The sequence below is a fragment of the Mastigoproctus giganteus genome, chromosome 5, assembly GCF_048544385.1.
Source record: "Mastigoproctus giganteus isolate SK-2022 chromosome 5, ASM4854438v1, whole genome shotgun sequence".
In the NCBI taxonomy this organism is placed as follows: domain Eukaryota; kingdom Metazoa; phylum Arthropoda; class Arachnida; order Uropygi; family Thelyphonidae; genus Mastigoproctus; species Mastigoproctus giganteus.
Window position 1 is genome coordinate 9574779 of NC_143579.1, and position 18289 is coordinate 9593067.

At 38.1% G+C, this 18289-nt stretch overlaps 1 protein-coding gene across 5 annotated transcripts in view; it reads right to left on the bottom strand.

Moving 5' to 3' along the window:
- Positions 1–18289, bottom strand: part of ksr (kinase suppressor of ras) — a 341876-nt gene that overhangs the window by 173157 nt on the left and 150430 nt on the right. For all 5 annotated transcript variants that reach the window (XM_090373903.1, XM_090373901.1, XM_090373904.1 and 2 more), the window contains exons 6-7: positions 17876–17936; positions 2246–2326 (exon numbers count right to left, since the gene is read on the bottom strand). In XM_090373903.1, the coding sequence (XP_090230029.1) occupies positions 2246–2326; positions 17876–17936 (142 nt within the window). The remainder of the gene's footprint in view (positions 1–2245; positions 2327–17875; positions 17937–18289) is intronic.

Here is an 18289-nt window from a genome sequence, read left to right on the forward strand (position 1 = left end):
ATGGATAGGACATATAGCTTGAAGACATGACAGATGGACAAAGAAAATAACAGAATGTTACCTAAGAGAAAAGTTTTCTTTTAGCTGCAAAATGAGTATTTTGCATCTACATTCACACATGAGGAATTATTAAGGTCTGAAAATGGCAGAAGATTATCAAATTGTAGCAGGATACTTAATGATTTTGTAATAACTGAAAGCAAAGTGGAGGAGAAATTGTTGAAGTTAAACATAAGAAAGGCACCTGGGGTGGATGGGATCTATCCAGTTATATTAAAGGAGGTGGCAAAGCAACTAAGCAAACCTTTAGCCATAATTATGAGAGCATCTTTGGATTCAGGGGAGGTCTACACGAACTGGAGATGTGCAAATGTATCACCAATTCACAAAAGGGGATCGAAGGGTGACGAGTAATTACAGACCAGTAAGTTTAACTTCTGTTCCGGGTAAAATAATGGAGTCATTGGTTAAAGATGCATTGCAGGATCATCTAGACAAGACTGCAGCAATAATTCAGACACAGAATGGGTTTGTTAAAGGAAAGTCTTATCTGACAAATTTGATAGGATATTATGATGTGGTTACAAAGGAACTGGATGCCAAAAATAATTTTGATATCATATATTTCGATTTCAGGAAAGCTTTTGACACTGTTGCGCATGGAAGACTATTGTACAAATTGGAGCAGAATGGTATTAAGGGTAAGTTGCTACAATGGATAAAAGGATGGTTAAGTGGGAGAAGACAGAGGGTGGTAATCAATGGGTGCTGCTCTTCTTGGACTAATGTTATTAATGGAGTCCCATAGGGTTCGGTGTTGGGTCCACTGTTGTTATTATATTTATCAATGATATTAATCAAGGTATATCAGGCTTAATGTCGAAGTTTGCAGATGATACAAAGGTTGGCAGGGTTGTTAATGACAGTAATGGCAGTGTGCTACTGCAACAGGATCTGGATAATTTGGGTAGATGGGCTAAGAAGTGGCAACAGAAGTTTAACCTTGACAAATGCAAAGTACTGCATATGGGTAGAAGTAACCTCAGAGAAATGTACCAACTGTGTGGTACTACACTTAAGGTGGTAGAAAAAGAAAAAGACCTGGGAGTAATTGTGCAGTCAGATATGAAGTTTTCTGAGCAATGCAGACAGGCTGCCAGGGCAGGTCATGGGGTTTTGTCAATGATATATAGGAATTTTGCTAGCAGGGAGAAGGAGGTGATTGTCCCTTTATATAAGGCAATGGTCAGGCCACGCCTTGAGTACTGCGTACAGGTCTGGAGGCCTCATTTTAGGAAGGATGTAGATTTACTTGAGCGTGTACAGAGAAGGGCAACAAGATTGGTGAGGGGAATGAAGGGATCCTCTTACCAAGAGAGGCTTAATTGCTGCAAATTGCAGTGGCTGGAGACTAGGCACCTGCGCAGTGATCTGATTGAGGTATATAAGGCCTTGAATGTGTTGAGCACGCTGAATTCTGATGGGATCCTTGCACTTGTTCAGATTACGAACCTAAGGGGGGCATAAATTCAAATTAAGAAGACAGATGTAGAATAGTTGTGCGGAAATTTGCCTTTAGCCAGCGGGTGGGTGATTAATTGCTGGAACAAACTTCCATCTGTCGTTGTGGAAGTTAACAGGTTAAATAAATTTAAGGAGGAACTGGACTGGAGGGAATGTTGTGATTTTTTTTTTTTTTTTTTGGCTGATGCTGCATAAGCTCATACACTTGCTTTCTTGCATCACATGCCACTACTACTACTTGGAAGACAACAAAGGAGATGGACAGATGAAATTCATGTGGGTAGTAAATGGATGGCCATTGCACAAAACAGAAGGAACTGGAAAGTTGCTGGAGAGGTCTTCATCCTGCAGTGGATTGAAAATGGGTGATGATGATGATTTTGCAAAATCCTACAAAAGCATATTCCACTGATTAAAAAAAAATCTTTTTTTTAAGAAACATTTTGGATCCTTCCTGCTCCACTCATTTAGCTATAAAATGTGCCACTTGCATTGAGTGAACTGAGATTCTACAGTGTTCCTTTTTATTTTTTTTTATTTAAATAACATGTAAGTTGCATAGATTAAGAATTAACACGTATAAACTATATTGGATATTACATAGATAATATAGCATGTGTATTGTGTCAATTATTAATTTGAAGTAAAAAAAAAAAAAAAAAAAAAATTAAGCATGTTGCAGTGTTTTATTGTTTGAAACAACAATAACAGCTTTACTTACTTGCATTCTTTACACCTGTAACCAAAGAACATTGGTTTCTCACAGAAGTGACAAGTTGTGACTTTTAATGTAGAGGTGAACCTACAGAAGTAACATGCATCATTAGCACATACAATATTAATTAAATTACCAAATACAGTCAAATCAAAAGACATGATTATACATTATACACCTTGTGTACTGATCATATGCACTTTGGCTGTTATGAGTTACAAAATAATGATGCAAGGAAAGAATCTGCCATCAAATAATAATAATAATAATAAAAAAAGTGTACCATATTACAAGTACGAACCCCAGGCAGTACCAGATTATACAGTAAACACAAATAACCATGCCATAATAACAGACAAGACACTCCTGCACAACAGACCAGACATAACCCTTGTCAACAAAAAGGAAAAGGCTACCTATCTAAAGGACAGAGCGGTGCCCAACACTAGCAGCCTCCAGAAAACCCATGACAATACATGAACCTAAGACAGGAGATCAAAGAGATGTGGCATATGCAACAAGTAACGACCATCCCAATCATCGTATCTACCACTGGTATGGTGTCAAAAACGCTACACAACAGCCTAGCAGCAATAGGTATCCCAGAAAACAACTACAAAGAACTCCAGAAAGTCACAATCTTGAACAAATGTAGGATAGTCAGAGTTCTTCGACCAACGATAACACCAGACATAACAACCACCCTATGTACCTGGTAGTGTCACGGGGTGGAAACCCCAGCCAGGCAAAAATAATGAGCAGCAACAACAATAATAAATATTTTCTTTACTTCTTCGAAATATATATCTAATCCTATATCTAATTTTACTTAGTTAATGTCAATCCTTCTAAACATATACTGTGTTATCTTGCAAAAAGGAGCCTACTGCTTCTATGCTTATCTTTGACGACACTTGAAACCTCTAGAGAAGATTGCATATATCTATTAGGAATTACCCTGACTTCTAACTACTCTTGGCATAAGCACATTGGAAATATTGCTTCCTCTTCATCTAAAAAAACTGGGGTTTCTCTTTCGCTCTTAGCATTACTTTTCTTCTAAAGAACTATTCACTCTGTACAAACTTCAAATATGCCCTACTATGGAATACTGTTCCCACATCTAGAGTAGATGCCTTTTCTACAGCTATTTCTGTAGGCAACTATTCTTCTGAATTTGCATCTGTAATTCACCCATACACTCTTCCAAACCAGTCTGAACACATTCCACAGCCAGTCAGCATCCATTTACTGTCCAACTTCAAACTCATAAAACCAACTCCTTTTATCCCCTCAACTTCTGTTTTCTGGAACAATCTTCCTTCATATGCAATTCCTGAAAAGTATAATCTACAGAAATTGAAGTCTAATAGCAACATAGTCGTCTGTCTTCTCAACCTTCAATCTACACATGGTACTAAGTATAGCAAGCCCTCACATTATAACACGGTTCGCTCTATGCTGATTTGATATAATGTTGTTCTTATATTATAACCCATATCTCACTCTAACACTGTCACAACTGACTATAATGCTGTTTTACCAGTGTACAGATAAAATTTTTGGCATGTTTAACGAAAACGTTTCATCTGATGTAGTCGACAGCTTGAAAATGAATAGCAAAACAGCATTAAAACATTTCCCACAACAATTTGTAAAATTTTCTTCCACGCTAATTGAATTGCAGTATGGTGGCTTGTTACGTAGTTCCGAGATCATTTTAAAAAATGATCACGTATAATGCTTGTAATATTTGCATTATATGCATTTATCCGAAGTCTAGTTATCACTCGGTACAGTGTTAGGTAACGGACAGTTTACTCGAACATTGTATAATAATTAATGCAACACAGTTATATTTTCGAAGATGAATAACGACGGATAAGAATTAAAAAGTAACAACGTCTGTACATGGTACTAAGCTTACTAAGGTTGGTTGGTTTGTTTCGGGATTAGGTGCATCAACAACTATGGCCATAGTGCACCATACATATGGTAAGTATGCATGCCATTTCTTCTCAAGTAGAGATAATGGTGGGAAAAAAGGTACCAGAAAGTAATTTAACTAACTAAAGGAGGTAATATATTTTAATCATCTTGAGAAAGTTATAAATGCTTGAGACATTTGTTTCATTATTTAAAAGTGAAGTAAGTGTAGGAGGATCTTCTGTTGTGGCTGGAGTGCAAATATTCTGGCATTCTCTTGTATATTTTGTGCATTCAACAAGAATATGTTTCAATGAAAGCATTGTATTACAGTGATGACACTGAGGGGGTACCTCTCCTCTTAAAAGATAACCATGAATGATATTTTGACCTATTCGCAGATAAGCCAATATTACCTCCTGATGTCAGATTGAACTGAAGCTGGAAAGCCATCGCTCAAGGTTTGACTTGATACTTCAAAGCTTATTGTTAGGTATTTTCCCATGATAACTGCCATGTTATCATGGGAAATGGCACATGCATTTTTCCTGGATTATTGGTCAATAGTCTCGATGAGGCATTTTCCACTTGTTCTCAGGTGGTAAGTGAGCTAATTTGGCAGCATTGTCTGCCAGTTCATTTCCAGGAATTGCCATATGTCCTGGGGACCCAGCAGAAGTGCATGTTTTTACAAAGTTCTGATAAGGTATGTAAAGAGCTGACTATTCCTTTCACGACTGGGTGAGTGATGTTCATGATGTTTTTTAGTGCTTGAAGTGCACTTAAATCTGTGAAAATAATGCTGTTGTTAATATCAGAGGACTCAATGTAATTCAGTGCAACCTGAATTGCTATTAGTTCGGTGGAGAATATACTGAACTCATGTGACAACTGATAAGCTAATGTGATGTTTGGAAAAACTGCGGCGATCCCAACGTGGACATCATTCTCTGATCCATCAGTATGTACTACGACAAAGCTGGGAAACTGGTCCACTACCGCATGGTATAGTTGCAAGAAGTTTTCTCTATGCAATGTAAATTTATTCCATTCATGTAGATGTAAGTCACATGAAGGTGGAGTGATATTCCAAGGAGCAAGAGAGGATGGGAGGCTGTGCGCTACCTTGGTTAAATTTAGTTCTTCTAAGAGGTGTTTTATTCTCATACCCAAAGGATGGTTAGCATTAGGGCGGTTTTGGTATAACCTGCTGTGCTCTGATGTGGAAAGTATCTGCCAGTTTCGGTGTTCTGGCATAGATCTAATTTTATAGGCATAACGTAGTATCATCTGATTGAAAGAGGGGGGTTCATGTGCTTCAACATGTAGGCTATGTATTGGAGACATGTATCAGTTGTCATCTGATTGAGAGAGGGGATTAATGTGCTTCAACATGTAGGCTATGTATTGGAGACATGCGATATGCTCCTAAGGCAATGCGTATTCCACTATGTTGGATAGGGTCAAGCCAGCGAAGGGCACTAGGTCTTGCTGAACTATACACTGGTGCTCCATAGTCAAGTTTCAATCTTATTAAGGCTCTATATAGCCGTAATAGAGTAAGGCGATCACCTCTCCACTTAGTTGCAGAGAGAACCCGGATGATATTTAGTTTTTGTTGACATGATGTTCTTAGTCTTTTGATATGCTCAAGGAAAGTGAGTTTATGGTCTAAAGTGATTCCTAAGAACCGTATGCTGGGATGAACTGCTATTGGTTGGTGATTCAGTTGTAGCTCCGGATTGGGGTGGAATTTGCATTGGTGGCAAAAATGGATGCAAAGTGTTTTTTGTGGACAAAGTTGAAATCCATTAGTCTGAGCCCATGAACAGATCTTAGTTATTGCCCCCTGCAACTGTCTCTCAACAGTATTCATGTTTTTCGCATGACATGAATAACTCCTTGTTCTTTCAGTTCTTCTAACATTTCTTCTTCAGATATATCTAGTAAGTCCCAGTCTGAGATCACTCTTAGAAGTGTTCAGTGATCTGCGGGGCATTACAGTTACTGGGAGTCCTGCAAAGAAATTAATTTTCAGAAGTTGCTCAGAATGTTTGGCATTAAATGTCTCGATGAGAATATCTCCTGACCTGAGTCTTTTTACAGATTTCAGAGATCCAACTCTACTTTCCATTTCCTTTTGAACTCTAAATGGAAAACGTTTGCCAACTGCATTCTCACCATTTGAATGGATGATCAAATAAGGTGGAATTGGATAGGTCTCTGGCTCAGTTTTTTGGTGCTTTGCAGTTCCTGCTGTGGAATTATCTTTTTTTTTTTGATATCTGGGTTGCGTCTGGCTGTTGTTATTTGGTTTTGAGGAACATTAGCAATTAAGGCTATATTGCTCCGGGGATATGCGGTGGTCATTTGCTGACCTTTCCGCATCCTCCGTAGGTTGCGTCTGGCAGCCCAGATAAGTATGAGTTTGACTTATTCATGCTATGCTCTTTTTGGCCCTGGGAGATTGTCTTTTCTCCCAGGTTACCAGCCTCACCACGTGGAGGCAAGAGCGGTGCCACTTAGTGACCCAAGCGAAGAAGAGAGTTAGTATTAACTAAAAATTAAAGAGGGATTAAAGAAGGTGGCTTTCCTATCTAGGTTATAGTATTTGAATATATCTATTTAATTATAATATTCAGGAGTTATTGGACTTTCGAAACTCAGGAGAAATGTATTTACAGTTAAGCGTACTAGATAATCACTCTGGTCACTAATATTTCTTGATGCTCGGAGCCTTTTCTAAGGTAAGAAAAAGACTGAATTTGAAAATTAAATTATACGTTTTGAAGTGAATCGATTCCGTTCAACGACAAGTAGATGTGTGAAATCATTTAGAATCGGCAGATTCAACTGTGAGAAAAATTATAAATAATAAAGAATTAATTTTATCAGTGGGAAAGACAGTGTTTCACTCCAAGCAACTAAATTGGTTATGGCTAGGCCATAACAATTATAACTGAAACACAGACACTTTCTAAATAATTTTATTGAAGATAATATCCAATGCACAATTCCATTAAGTTAAATATTATTAAATAAAAAGCAATTAGCCTATATGATGATCTGAAGAAAGCTCACCTTAGGGGGGGAAAAAAATGTGGAACCATTTAAAGCTAGTAAGGGCTGGTTCGATAGATTTAAAATTCAGGGAGAAGCCATAAGTGCAGATCAAGAAGGAGCCGAAACTTTCAAAAAATAGCTTCTTAAAATTATTTTAGAGAGGTGTTATACTTCTCAACAAGTTTTTAACATAGATGAACCAGGACTTTTTTTGGAATGCCTAAAAGAAGTTTCATATCGAAAGAAGAAAAAAACATGACAGGCTTCAAAGTGGCGAAGGATTGGTTGACTATATTGTTGAGTGGTAACACTGTGGGGGATTTTAAAGTAAAACCCCTTTTAGTTTACTAGGAAAAGGGCCAAAGTACAACCCAAAATCGACAAAAGATTAAAAAACTTGACAGCCCAGGGCCATCAGATTAATAAATTCATGATTTTAAGTTTAATTTTGACACATAATGTAGTTAGTTACCATAATTATATACATGTGTAATGGAGAATATTTTATATGTACAGATTTTTAATTAACATTAAATATTTTGACCAATTTGGCATCTTTTCACTACTGTTTATTACTGTTTATCATATTTCACTACTGTTAACAAGCACGACTGTACTTGATAACAGGAGAGATTGCTTCTACAGGGATGGGATACACTTAAATAGAAAGGGTGCAAGAATATTTGCTGATGCTATCGAGGCAGTGTTAGGTGGGTCGGAAAACTGCTAGCTTTGGGGGAGACAAAGACCAATAGATTGACAGTAGCCACTGCAGAAGTGAAAGAGATTCTTGCACTGCTTCTATTAGAATGAGCAGAAGCCTGAAAAACAAGATGCATGATATTTCAGAGACTACTGGGAGCCATTGCGGTACAAGTAAACACATGGGTTGTGTTAGGGTGGCTAACAATAGAAACAGGTGCAGGTATACTTGCGTGTACACCAATGCTAGGAGTTTAGTAAACAAATTTGATGAATTTGAGGTATTGCTCAAAACATCAAAGGCAGATATTGTTGGGATATCAGAGACGTGGTGTCACACAGATATAAGGGATGCAGAACTGGAATTTGGGGAGTACAACGTCTACAGAAAGGATAGACAGGATAGGAAGGGGGGGGGGGGTTATGCTATTAGTTAAGAAACACAAAAACCAAGGAAGTGAAGCCAGTTGACATCGCTGGACAGTGCAGTTTCATATCGTAGGGTACTAGGAAAGGATAGACAGGATAGGAAGGGGGGGAGGGGTTATGCTATTAGTTAAGAAACACAAAAACCAAGTGTTGAGTCAGTTTGGTGTGAGCATAAGCATTGGGAGATCAAAATTGAGAGTGGGAGTGTGCTATAGGCCTAATGACTCTGATGAGTATAATAAGAAACTGTACAGGGAAATAGAGTGGGCCAGTAAATCAGAGAGTCTTACAAAGGGTACTAGGAAAGTTTTGCAATACAGCTTTGTTTATTTAATTTTTTCAAAGTAATTTCCTCTACATTCAATACACCTCTCCATCCTCCGAAACCAATCTTTAAACCAGTTCTGCCAAGTTTCACTAGGGAGTAAAGCACACTCGTTGTCCCAAGCCCGTAGAAGGTCCTCATCACTGGAAAACCGCCTCCCTTTTAGCTTCATTTTCACATGCGGGAACAGTGCAAAGTCGCAGGGAGCATTTTCGTGATGGAGGTACCAGGTATCCATTCTTGACTTTGGCCGCAGGTTCTTCATAGATCCAATGACTTTAGGCAGGCATTGTTCAGTATACCACTTAGCTGTGACTGTCTTCTGCGTGTCCAAAACGACACGTTCCACAATTCCACTCGATTTGAAAAATACAGCTATCATTTTCTTCTTTACAGATCGGGATTTTCTGACAATTACGGGTGTGTCGTCATCATCAAAGACCCAAACTTTGTTTTGAGCCTTGGTCGGCAGATCGTAATAGTACAGCCAAGTCTCGTCACCTGTCACGATGTTGTTCACATACCGAGATTGTCCCTTATCAAACTTTTTTAACATCTCCCAGCACCAAGTCACACATCGTGTCATCTGCTCTTCAGTCAGTTGACGCGGCACCCAGAGAGAACAAAGTTTCTTCATGTTCAAATGATCTTGCAGAATCGAACGAATTGCTGGTGCATTTAGGCCCAAAGTATCCTCTATCTGTTGGTAGGTCACTCGCCTGTTTTCGTCAAGCATTTTCCTCACAGCAGTAACGTTTTCCTCCGTAACTGACGTTCGTGGCCTTCCCGGCTTCTCAGAATCCTCCAGAGTGAAATTTCCCCTTTGGAATTCTCTATACCACCTGAATATCGTTGTACGATGTGGACAATCATCATCTAGTGCAAGAGTCATTTCTTCTAAGCACTGGTCTATGGTTAAACCACGCACAAAACTATACCGCAAAACTGTCCTTATCTCATTTCGTGACCACGATGCCATCGCAAGCACTTTACACTCTCACTACTAATGAATAACTGAGCCCATCGACTTGGCGCGGCGGCTACTATGCACGTATGAACATGTCTCACCATGCAGCAACAAGCAGTTTCCTGTGATTCATTGTTGCGTCATATTGCAAAACTTTCCTAGTACCCTTTGTATAATGGGAGATTTTAATTTCCCAGATATTGACTGGAATTTGGGGGCTGGTCACTCACACACTAGCAGGGCTTTTGTGGATTTATTGGATGATTGTTTTCTACATCAGCATGTTCGGGAGGCAACTAGAGGGAGTAATACTCTTGATTTGATTATCAGCAGTGATTCTTCATGCATTAAGAATCTGCAGATAAATGAACCACTAGGTGGCAGTGATCACAGTGTGCTGAAGTGGGATTTACTCAAAGAGGTAACTACCATTAGGGGTAAAGGGAAGGGATATTGCTTCCGTAAAGGCGACTGCGATGGACTGAGACAGTATTTAAATTCTATACAGTGGGACCAACTGATGATGTTACCAACAGCAAATTCAAAATGGGAAGCATTCAAAGAACTTATCTTGGAAGCTACTAGGCTTTACATACCAACTAAGAAATATTGTTCAAGGTTTAGGCCAAAATGGATGTCAGATGAACTAATGAGGCATATGGCAGAGAAGAAAAATGTATGGGTTACTTACAAATTAACACATGACACAGAAGCCTATGATAGATAAAAGTTGATATGCAACCAAGTTACAAAGGAGGTTAGGCAGGCGAAGGCAGATTACGAGAAATCTTTGGCAGGGGATGCAAAGAAAAACAGTAAACAGTTCTTTACTTATGTAAACTCTAGAAGGAAGGGGATGAATCAGATTGGTCCACCTGATATTGATGGGTCACTGTTGATGATCCTGCTCAGGTAGCTAGCAAACTAAATGAATATTTTGCATCGACATTCACACATGCGGAGTTATTCAGCGAGGGGAATGCCAGAGGTGTATTCAACTCTAGCAGTAAGCTACAGAATCTTGAAATAACTGGGAGTAAAGTGGAGGAGAAATTGTTGAAGATAAACACAAGAAAGGCACCCGGGGTGGATGGGATCTAACCAGTTATATTAAAGGAGGCAGCAAAGGAAGTAAGCAAACCCTTAGCCATAATTATGAGAGCTTCCTTGGACTCGGGGGAAGTACCCATAGACTGGAAATGTGCAAATGTGACCCCAATTCACAAAGGAGGATCAAAGGCTGACACAAGTAATTATAGACCTGTGAGCTTGACTTCTGTTCCAGGAAAGTTAATGGAGGCACTGGTTAAGGAGGCACTGCAGGATCGTTTAGACAGGACTTCAGTTATAGCTCGGACACAGCATGGTTTTGTTAAGGGGAAGCCTTGCCTGACCAATTTGATTGGATACTATGATGCAGTTACAAAAGAGCTGGATGCAGGGAATAGCTTTGATATTATATACTTGGATCTTAGAAAGGCTTTTGATACTGTTGCACATGGAAGACTGCTACACAAATTTGATCAGTGTGACATTGGAGGCAAATTGCTGCTATGGATAAAGGGATGGTTGAGGGGGAGAAGACAGAGAGTGGTAATCAATGGACACTGCTCATCGTGGACTAATGTTATTAGTGGAGTCCCTCAGGGCTCAGTGTTGGGTCCATTATTGTTTTCTGTATTTATAAATGATATTGATGATGGTATATCAAGCTTAATGTCCAAGTTTGCAGACGATACAAAGGTTGGCAGGGTTGTCAAGGACACTACTGACACTATGCTGCTGCATAGTGTCAGTAGTGATCATAGGATCTGGAAAGGTTGAGCAGATGGGCTGAGAGGTAGCAAATGAAGTTTAACATTGACAAATGTAAAGTACTACACATGGAAATCAGCAACCCCAGAGCAACGTATCAACTCTGTGGTACTACACTGACAGTGGTAGAGAATGAAAGGGACTTGGGGGTGGTTGTGCAGGCAGATATGAAGTTCTCTGAGCAGTGCAGACGGGCTGCAAGAGTAGCTCATGGAGTATTGTCAATGATATACAGGAATTTTTCCAGCAGGGATAAGGAGGTGATTATTCCCTTGTATAAGGCAATGGTCAGGCCACACCTAGAGTACTGTATACAGGCCTGGAGGCCTCATTTCAAGAAGGATGTAGAGCTGCTGGAACGAGTACAGAGAAGGGCAACAAGATTAGTGAATGGAACAAAGGGGTGCTCTTACGAAGAAAGGCTTAAGTTTTGAGAATTACAGTGTCTGGAGACTAGGCACCAGTGAGGTGATCTGATAGAGGTGTATAAAGCCCTGAATGGTTTGAGCATGCTCAATGCTGATGGGATTCTTCCTCTAGCTCAGAATAATCACCTGAGAGGGCATAAATTCAAATTGAGGAAAGACAGATGTAGGATAGACGTGTGGAAATTTGCCTTTAGCCAGCGGGCGGTTGGTTGGTGGAACAGACTTCCATCCCTTGTCGTGGAGGTTGATAGCCTAAATAAGTTTAAGGCTCAGCTGGACAGGTATTTTGAACGAACAGAGGGGTGAAGTGGAAGTGGGTTTTTTTTTTTTTTTTTTTGGCTGATGCTGCATAAGCTTTCTTTCTTGCATCAAATGCCTCTACTAATGCTAATGCTAATGATAGTCACAGTGGTATAGACCACGACTCACAAATACATATGTCACATTACCGGAATATGGCACTCACTTAACACTGTTTTTTGGAACGAATTATCAGCGTTAAGCGGGGGTTATCTGAACTATAGTTTTAATACCTTTTATGTTTGAGTTTTTTTACAAAAAAAAAAAAAAATAATTTACATAAGCTCTCTAACTCTATACAGTCAGGTAGGAACTTGTTCCAATAGCTGATTATGGTTTCATTAAAGGAAATTTTCTTGCAGTCCATCTACAATTGCCGTTTCTAAATATGAATCAGTGTCCCCTTGTTTCAGTCATTTTAGAAAGGGAAAATATGTTCCTATCAAGCCTATTTAACTCTGCTATGCACCTCAATCAGATCTCGATGCAGATGCCAGGGTTCCAAACTTTGAAGCTTACAGAACGGCAGCCATTACTATGGGAATATTTATTTAGATTCACAATACTTTTGTTGCCTCCCTATCCCAAGTCTCTGTCTTTCCTAAAATGAATGAATAAATAAATAATAAATTTCTTTTATTCTGTAAATGGTTGAGGCTGAAAGAGCCTTCAAGACCCATATACAGTATTCAAGATGTGATGTGACCACTGATTTGTATATTGGGATAACTGCCTCTTTATATCTATTGGCAAAATTCATGTAAATCACTGAAAGTATCATGCCCTGTCATGGAGGCCTTACTACATTGTTGAGAGAACTTCAACATCAGACTTATTACAACCTCAAAGTCCTTTTATTATGTAATTAATATGTAAATATTAAAACAATACAATAAGGGTGCTTTCTTCTCCGACTTCCCAGAGTTGATAAATTAATTTGGGATAGGTATGATTAGAGATAGAACCTTGCATTTTAATAGCATTAGCATTCAATTGTAATTTTTGACCTAATAATGAATAATGTCTTTTTACAACAACATTCTGTGGATTGCTGTTAAAAATACTGTCACAATAAAATTTAGCATGAAACTTCTGAAATTGTCATCACTAACACTGATGAGAAAAAAAAACAAAAACAACAAAAAAGTCCTGAAGGACACCCCACCTGTATCACTGGTTCATTTGGAGCACTGTTCATTATAATACCTCAAGAATCCTTGTTTGCTGTCACAACAGACGTGTTGGCAAGATGTTCTGAGGGCAGCAACATTTCAAACGAGTAGAAAGATAATGCTAGAGAAACAAAACTAAATAATTTCAAGGTAGTGTGTCAGGATAGTAAACTACAGAAGAATACTTAGTCATGTCTAGAGTAATGTCGGGAGTGTAATGTAACACAGTAATGTCAGGAGGGTTCACAACAAAATGGGTAAATTCAAACTACTGGGTAGAACAACTAATACTGACATAATAGGACTAACAGAATATGATGCCACCCAGAAATTGAGAATGACAAGTCCATTACGGTATTTTTAATGTATTTAGGAAAGATAAAAGGAGTGGTGGAGTTGTGCTGCTTACCAAAAGCAGCCTGAGCATGAAAACAGCTTTTGCCAAGTCAGAAATTACTTCTGAAAGCACAGAAATCTGTGGTGTGAGTTAGTTGGAAGAAAAAGGTATAATGAGTGGGAGTAATCTACAGACTACAAGTGAAGAGTATAAGGAGCCCCTACACAGAGATGGAATTAATAGATGTCAGAGCTGCAATGCCTCACTAACACAGATGGAATGTGAAAGCAAGTGTGATGCCTTATTATGAGTGACTTCAATCTGCACCTAACTGATTGGAATAAGTGGGAGGGAAACTCACCATGGGGAACAATTTTTAAATAAACAATGATTATTATTTGTATCAGCATGTTAGAGAAAATACTTGGGGTAAGAATTTTCTAGACCCCATCATTAGTGACAAATCAGGCATCACACGGCTTAAAGTAAAGGAACCACTGGCAGTTGGTGATCAGGCAGTAATTGGTTGGAAAATGAAGAAAGATGTTGCAGTAGTTAAAAGTAAAAGTAAGGATTTTAATTTCAGAAGAGGGGACTATGGCAGTTTAAGGCACTACATGGCATCTATGGGCAAATTGCAGAGGGATGGTGAAAACATTAGAATCTGGAATTCCTTCACAGCAATAATCACAGAAGCAAGGAATGCATGCAGAGCTGGGCTGGTCAAATAGAGCAGCAAAATACAGCATAGGAAAGCCACAACAGCTAAAGTTGATCTGTAATAATATCACAAATAACGTTAGGGAGGCGAAGGCTGAGTATGAGAAAACACTGGTAAAGAGAGCAAGGAATGGGGACAAGGAGTTTTCCATGTATGTGAATACAAAGAAGAAAATAAATTGGATTAGAACCTTATGCACTAGGTTTGGGAAAGTGTTAGCTAACCCATCTGATGTTGGAAATGAATTTAACAGGTACTTTGCATCTGTCTTTACTGACAAAAGACCTTTTATGCTGAGGAGAGACTGGACATGTGAAGCTGAACCATCTGAAATTAGTGATTTCAAAAGGGTAGATGATGTTGATGGCATATACCCAATAATTTTGAAGGAGGCAGCCAGAGAGTGCATTGAAACACTGAAATTAATTATGAGGGCATCTTTGGACTTGGGAGACATTCGTTTGGATCGAAGAAATGCCAACGTATCACCAATAAATAAAGGCAGTCTCAAGAGTGAAATCGGTAACTACAGACCAGTTAGTCTTTTGATTTGATTTTTTTTTTTGATTTGGTAGTTGTTGGCGCATCGGCTTCTGTGGCCATATTGCACCTCCCAAGGTTTTTGCAATACTTTGATCCAAGCCCGAGGCAGGAATCGAACCCGCGACCTTTGGGTTGCCGGGCAGGTACTTTACCCACTCGGCTAGCCCAGTCGGCCCAGTTAGTCTGACTTCAGTGGTAAGAGAAATCTTGGAGGCAATTATTCAGAGTGCAACCCAGGGACATTTAGATAGAAATGGCATTCTGAAGGTCAAACAACATGGTTTTGTTAAGGGAAAATAATGTTTAGCTAATCTGGTAAGCTATTTTTACAAAGTTTATTTGGATTTCAGCAAGGCATTTGACTCAGTCCCTCAAGAGGGGTTACTGTACAAGGTGGAACATGTTGGGATCACTGGAAAGATTCTAAGATGAATTGCAGGGTGACTACAGGGCAGAAGGCAAATGGTTGTGATTAACAGATATTCTTCAGATTGTTGTAATGTCAGAAGTGGGATCCCAAGGAACAGTCCTTGGACCACTGTTGTTTCTGATTTTCATTAATATTGATGAAGGGATAAAGGGCACGATATCAAAATTTGCAGATGACATAAATATTGAGAAAGTTGTTAATGATCAGTGCTAAGCAGCACTCCTTCAGGATAACTCGAACAGGCTTCGGGAATGGTAAGAAAGGTGGAAGCTATATTTTAATACAGCAAAATGCAAAGTCCTGCATTTTCAAATAACAACCCCAAAATAACTTATACTCTTGGTGGGGTCAAATTAAAAACAGTAGAGGAATAAAGGGATCTGGAAATTATGATATGGGCAGATATGAAGTTTTCTGGGTAGTATAAACAAGCTCATGGTGTCTTATCGATGATTTACTAAACGGTATGCTGTAGAGAAAAAGAGAGAGAGAGATAATAATTCCATTTACAAGGCAATTGCAAGACAGCATTTGGAATACTGTGTCTAAGTATGGAGACCTCATCTGAAAAGAGACATTGAGCTTCTTGAAAGAGTCCAAAGAAGGATTAAATACACTAGATAAAAGACACTAAATACACTGAGATAAACTGAAATTGGGATGAGTAAAATATGCATGGTCAATGTGAGGAAGCAATATCTTCCTCTTCATTGGCGATAAGTATCCTTCATTGGTTTCTCAGGGAAGCTAGATATCCATATTCATGATTGACTTTTGATCTGGTGGAATTTACTGACACATTCAATCCACACACTTGGACCCATTCCAGATTTCATGTTTGTGGATAATGCTTTTAAAGCTCATATAAGGAGCTACAGAAGACAAGGATAATCAACTGGTTGCTGCACATTTACTGTTTTATTTGGGAAAAAACCAGACTGTCCTAGTATCCAGAAAAAGGATATTTCCTTACTGTGTTCTTGACAGTGATGAATGCAAACTCTAATATCTTTCAATATTAGATGAGAAGAGGAAATTTTTTTGCATAACAGATACAGCACTAAAGGAAATTGTATAAATTATGGCAGACTACTCACAGAGAGAGAGAGAGAGAGAGAGAGAGAGAGAGAGAGAGAGAGAGAGAGAGAGAGACAGAGAGAGAGAGAGAGAGAGAGAGAGAGAGAGAGAGAGAGAGAGAGAGAGAGCGCTTGCACATTATCTACTCTTGTTGAACTGCACTTAGCTCTGCTGTAAGTATGCTGAAATTTGAATTAGATAGAATGAACCGGAGCTGCAATGCTCAATACGTTCGACATTGATATCAATATTTGTAAAATAAGAGAAGTTTACCTCAATATAGTACATAGAACAATACTCTCCAGAAATTAAAACAAAAAAAAAACAAAAATCTTACATTAGAGTAACAAATAATTAAAAATCAATTTAACACCTTTAAAAATAAGAAAATTAAAATAATTTAACAAAAAAATTGCAAAATGATTTTCATTCCTGAAGCTGACAACGCTTTTCAACTGTATGTCGTAATCATAGGAAAATTACTGAATATGGGTGATATCAATCAATAATATGCTTGTATCCGCATGTTGATTAACACGAATATTCAGAGGAAAACGCGTTGAACCTTGGTAAGACATGTCGCAATCACCGCAAGAAATGTTGTATACCAGGTTATTAATTTGTGTTGTGAACAAGGAAAGGACTGAGGGATTGTTCAGAATAGTGAATAATTTCCTGGCCACAATTTTAAATTCGGTATCTTTAAAGAATCTGTTAAGCTGTTTGTGCCACTGTTCAACTTATGGGACAGAAATAAAGTATTTTTTGATATTACTATTGTTGGTTGGTGTAATATTTTGTATCCTATCCTTACCTTGTATCCTAATTCAGTTTATTGTAGCAAGGGGATAATCCCTGTTTAAGAATCTGCTGGTTAATATTTGTATTTCTGAGTCCAAAGCAGATTCCGTTGTTGAGTATTTATAGGCATTTAGAAATTGATTAAAGATAATTGATCTTTTGTAGGTGAACGGGTGATAGCTGTTATAATGTAGAAGCATACTGGTGTTTGTAGGTTTTCGATAAATGTTAAATTGGATCTTATTCGAGTCCCGAGTAAGTGTGAATAGGTAACCTGTTCACAATGGTACCATGATTATAAATTTAATATTTTTTAAATAACCAACAGAGATACATCAATATGAAAAATAAACAGATATACAAGGCAGCAGTACTCTTATTTGGTACTACACTAAGATCTGTGATAAATTTTAAGTTCATCATTATTATTATTTTTAATTGACTTCATTATAATATGTTTGACAGTTTATTTGCCTTTCAGAAAAGACTTGTTAAGGTCATTTAATGTTACAGATTGGTCTAAAGCAATTTTTTATAGTAATTAACAAAGACATTAATTAAAATAAAGAATACAGCTATCTGCATAGTATTTATTATTACCTGTGGTGAATCACATGACCCATCCCAGGAATCTTTGGAGAACGTGGAACAGGAAACACATCTTAGAAAAAAAGGGGAAGAAATATGCTGAAGTAGTATGCAAATATGAATATATAATATTAATTCTAATCACTAATTACTAATCTACTGAATATTTGCAAAAATAAAAAATAATAAAAGTAAATAAATAAATAAATAAAAAATAAATACAAACACAAAGAAATCTTGATTTAATAGAGTACGTGAAGGGGCCTGTCCATTAAACACAAAAGAAATACAGTGAACATTGCTTACAGTAATCACTAAGGAATGCCAGGTGGATGTCAGCTGGGAAAATGTGGTGTGTGTGTGCGTGCTACCTTGAAAAATAAGTAAGAACTGCTACTTTAAAAAAATTCATATGAAAAACACTAG